The sequence below is a fragment of the Aegilops tauschii genome, unplaced genomic scaffold (genome assembly GCF_002575655.3).
Source record: "Aegilops tauschii subsp. strangulata cultivar AL8/78 unplaced genomic scaffold, Aet v6.0 Super-Scaffold_267, whole genome shotgun sequence".
Lineage (NCBI taxonomy): Eukaryota > Viridiplantae > Streptophyta > Magnoliopsida > Poales > Poaceae > Aegilops > Aegilops tauschii.
The window spans coordinates 275,741-280,640 of NW_027332465.1; the positions used below are offsets into that span (position 1 = coordinate 275,741).

The 4,900-nt window shown below is 51.3% G+C and overlaps 1 protein-coding gene across 1 annotated transcript; it reads left to right on the forward strand.

The window, feature by feature from the left end:
- LOC141028206 (uncharacterized) lies at nt 1-3,113 on the forward strand. Its single transcript, XM_073506073.1, has 4 exons — nt 1-327; nt 1,102-1,778; nt 2,177-2,525; nt 3,027-3,113. The coding sequence occupies exons 1-4, from the start codon at nt 1-3 to the stop codon at nt 3,111-3,113; spliced, it is 1,440 nt and encodes a 479-aa protein (XP_073362174.1).
- Nucleotides 3,114-4,900: the final 1,787 nt, after the last annotated feature.

Below are 4,900 nucleotides of genomic sequence, written 5' to 3' on the forward strand. Positions count from 1 at the left end.
ATGTATGGTGACAGACACACCTCCGAGTACATTAAGGGCATGCATGATTTTCTCGAAGTGGCTGAGGCAAACAAGAAGAATGGTTTTATGTGTTGTCCATGCCCTAAATGTGGGAATACGAAGTCTTACTCTGACCGGAAAATTCTTCACACCCACCTGCTTTACAAGGGTTTCATGCCACACTATAATGTTTGGACGAGGCACAGAGAAATAGGGGTTATGATGGAAGACGGCGAAGAAGAAGAGGACGATGACAACTATGTGCCCCCTGAATACGGTGATGCTGCAACGGCGGAAGCTGCTGAAGATCAAGAGGAACTAGACGATGTGTCCGGTGATGCTGCAACGGGGGAAGTGTGATAGCCTGGCTTAATAGGGATGATAGACTACTCATATCAATAAGGAATTCCTTCTTTTCCGGAAGCCCATTCGGACATAACTCCAAAGTTAAGCGTGCTTAGCTTGGAGTAGTTTCAAGATGGGTGACCGACCGGGAAGTTGCTCCCGGGTGCGCACGAGTGAGGACATAGTGCGCAGAAAAGACTAGTATTGATCTGTGGGGCCAGTCTAGATCCCGCCAGGAGTAATGACCACCGACGGGTGTGTCCGGGGCGTTACAAGTTGGTATCAGAGCCGACCCTCGCGGTTACACAGACGTTTGCGGATAGGCGCGCGGTCATGTTGTGCATGACGTTTGTGACCCGTCGTGGCACACGGCATGGCACATATGCCGGACTGGAAGCACAGACGTATGTGCCAAGAGGGAACGTTCCTGTGGCCCGACGAGGACGTCGGTTCCTCTGAGTGGGGGTGTATGTGATAGCCTGACTTAATAGGGATGATAGACTACTCATATCAATAAGGAATTCCTTCTTTTCCGGAAGTCCATTCGGACATAACTCCAAAGTTAAGCGTGCTTAGCTTGGAGTAGTTTCAGGATGGGTGACCGACCGGGAAGTTGCTCCCGGGTGCGCACGAGTGAGGACAAAGTGTGCAGAAAAGACTAGTATTGATCTGTGGGGCCAGTCTAGATCGCGCTAGGAGTAATGACCACCGGCGGGTGTGCCCGGGGCATTACAGGAAGCTGCTGAAGATCAAGAGGAACCAGACGATGTGCCCGATGACGATGATCTCCGCCGGGTCATTGTCGATGCAAGGATGCAATGCAAAAGTCAAAAGGAGAAGCTGAAGTTCGATCGCATGTTAGAGGATCACAAAAAAGGGTTGTACCCCAATTGCGAAGATGGCAACACAAAGCTCAGTACCGTACTGGAATTGCTGCAGTGGAAGGCAGAGAATGCTGTGCCTGACAAAGGATTTGAGAAGCTACTGAAAATATTGAAGAAGAAGCTTCCAAAGGATAACGAATTGCCCGACAGTACGTGCGCAGCAAAGAAGGTCGTATGCCCTCTAGGATTGGAGGTGCAGAAGATACATGCATGCCCTAATGACTGCATCCTCTACCACAGTGCGTACAAGGATTTGAACGCATGCCCGGTATGCGGTGCATTGCGGTATAAGATCAGACGAGATGACCCTGGTGATGTTGACGGCGAGCCCCGCAGGAAGAGGGTTCCTGCGAAGGTGATGTGGTATGCTTCTATAATACCACGGTTGAAACGACTGTTTAGAAACAAAGAGCATGCCAAGTTGATGCGATGGCACAGTGAGGACCGTAAGAAAGATGGGAAGTTGAGAGCACCCGCTGACGGGTCGCAGTGGAGAAAAATCGAGAGAAAGTACTGGAATGAGTTTGCAGGTGACCCAAGGAACGTATGGTTTGCTTTAAGCGCGGATGGCATCAATCCTTTCGGGGAGCAGAGCAGCAATCACAGCACCTGGCCCGTGACTCTATGGATGTATAACCTTCTTCCTTGGATGTGCATGAAGCGTAAGTTCATTATGATGCCAGTTCTCATCCAAGGCCCTAAGCAACCCGGCAACGACATTGATTTGTACCTAAGGCCATTAGTTGAAGAACTTTTACAGCTGCCAAATGGAAACGGTGTACGTGCGTGGGATGAGCACAGACAGGATTTAACCTGCACGCGTTGCTGTTTGTAACCATCAACGATTGGCCCGCTCTCAGTAACCTTTCAGGACAGACAAACAAGGGATACCACGCATGCACGCACTGTTTAGCTAACACCGAAAGTATATACCTGGACAAATGCAGGAAGAATGTGTACGTGGGCCATCGTCGATTTCTTCCGACCAACCATCAATGTCGAAAGAAAGTCAAGCATTTCAAAGGCGAGGCAGATCACCGGAAGAAGCCCGCCATACGTACCGGTGATCACGTACTTGCTATTGTCAATGATTTACACGTAATATTTGGAAAGGGTCCCGGCGGACTAGCTGTTCCGAAGGACACTGAGGGACGCGCACCCATGTGGACGAAGAAATCTATATTTTGGGACCTACCCTACTTGAAAGACCTAGAGGTCCGCTCTTCGATCGACACAATGCACGTGACGAAGAACCTTGTGAAGCTATGTGCATTCCTCAATGCAATCTCTCAGAAGGTGATCGATCCAGAAATCATACCAAGGCTAAGGAGTGATGTGGCGCAAAGTCTTGTCAGTTTCGAGCTGGTGTTCCCACCATCCTTCTTCAATATCATGACGGCCACCGCGCCCCTACGCCCTGCCCCGAGCTCGCCGTCGCCACGCCGCCCCACGCCCCCGCCCTGCCCCGAGCTCGCCGTCAACGCGCCGCCCCGCGCCTGTGCCCTACCCCGACGGTGCGCGCCGCCCCTCCCCGTTCGGTCCGGCGGCCGGCCCCCCTTTTCCTCTCTGTTTTGTTCATACAAGTATTTTTGTTCATATTATGCTTTTTTTGTTCATAGATGATGATATATATGATGTTGTTTGTTCATATTTATGCATGGATGTACATAATGAGATGAATGATGAATTGTTTTGTTCATATATGTATTATTTAGGTTGTAATTAGTAGATATCGATTTAGTTTAGTGCATTTTAGGTTAGTTGATTTAGTGCATTTTAGGTTTGTTGTACTTTTAGGAAAAAGGAAGAAGGAAGAAGAAGAAAAAGAAGGAGAGGGAAAAAAATAAGGGTCGGATATGTGATGAGGAGGGACGTCGGACATGACATGAGGGGGGATGTCGAAAAAAATAATTAAGAAGAGGAAAATGAAGAAAAAAAGAGAAGAAGAAGAAAGGAATAGGGGGGACTACAGCCGGGCGCCTCCAAACCCTCCTCATACGTCCGGACGGACGGCCCGGTCAGTGACTGGTAAAAAAAATCAACTCAGTCGAGTGCTTTAAATTCCCCTCAAACGTCCAGGCTGACCGACACCTCTCATATTCAATTCAAATATGAGACGGGTACAGGGTTGATCGGGCGCATCCGCGATGTTAGATCCGTCCCATGCTGGCCCACCCGACCCACATATATTCCTCACCATCCGCTCCTCCGACAAAACCCTAGCCACTCCCATCTGCTCCACTCCGCCCCCAAGCTACCATCCGGCAGTCTTCGGCCTTCTCTGGATGGCGGGCAACAGATCCGAGCCCTAAACCTCCAGATCCGTCGACCCGAACTCATTCCACGCAGCCCCGAGGAGGGGACGACCGTCTGGCTTGCGCTCCATCGCTCCCGGGACAAGGCCGCCTGACGGCAACGCTCGGACTCCTTCCGTCGGGAATCCATTACGTCTGCCCAAATGACGCATGGATGCGCCGCTAGGTGTGTCATTGCTACCTCACCGGAGGCGGTGCGGTCCGTCTGGCGTCCGAGTGGGGTGACAGATGCGTAACCGCTCCATCGGCGTGCCGAGGCGGAGGACGCATCGTGGGTGCCATGCGAGGCAGTGGGCACGGGAGGCGGCGGCAACCCTCGGGGTGGACGTTTGCTAGGCGGAGTCGCATTCTCCGGCGCCCTGTTTGGTGCACTAGTTCGGGCGCCGCAACAGCGTCATGGTGGATGTCGCCGGCTCGTCATAGGATGGATCCATCATCAACCTGACGTCCACCGGCACCATCAGGATTCCAAGCTCCCACGAGAAGGAGTAGGGCATGATAGGCGGAGGCACCCTGAGTCCCGTGAGCCATCTCGTCTCTCATGCCCTACTGTACCTTGCCGGCGACCCGACTGAGATCTGGGGAGCGCAGCCGGCCGCCGGACATGGGCACAGTGAAGCCAGATGAGCTCCGCTTTAAAATCGGTTTATGTCGCATGTAATAGTATGAATTTGAAGTTTTTAATTTAAGATAACCGGCTGTAGAATGGATTATTTGCTGCGTGACAGGGCACTGTCCGCACACCGCGATTGTTTGATGGTCGGATTTGCCGAGTTCAGCTCTAAATGCTCTAATCTGCCCGGCGTGTGTTCACACGGCCGCCGGTTCTGAACGTCCAGGTAGATTCGTGTATGGAGCCCGTACCCACCACATATTGTTTTCACCGCTGGCGGCGGGCCGCCTTGGTCAGCCGCCGGTACAATTTTATATTAGCAGCTAATTAGTTTATTTATTTGCATTCTTCCCTGCTCAGCTTACGCAGCTAGTGGTAGTATTTTCTGTGCGTGTCTCTGTTGCCGACTGGACACGGAAATGTAATTTATTCCTCTAGCTTCAGGTGAAATTATACATACAGACTGTCTACGTACGCGAGTGCATCGCAACATTCGTGTATGTGTCCGGCCGTCGCTCGTCCGGTTCACAAATTAATTAACTGAGACATTGACTAGCTACCAGCAAACGGACCTACGTAATCATGCCTATCAGTATGGCTCTGCCCTAATTAATAGCTAGCCAGATAGATAACCTGGCCATGCACGGGCATGAGATACACATGTTAGTTTAGCCCTACCTCGTCCTGTGCCTTTTCCGGCTGGGAGCTATATATGTACTGTATTTCTGAGCACGTGAAGCTTG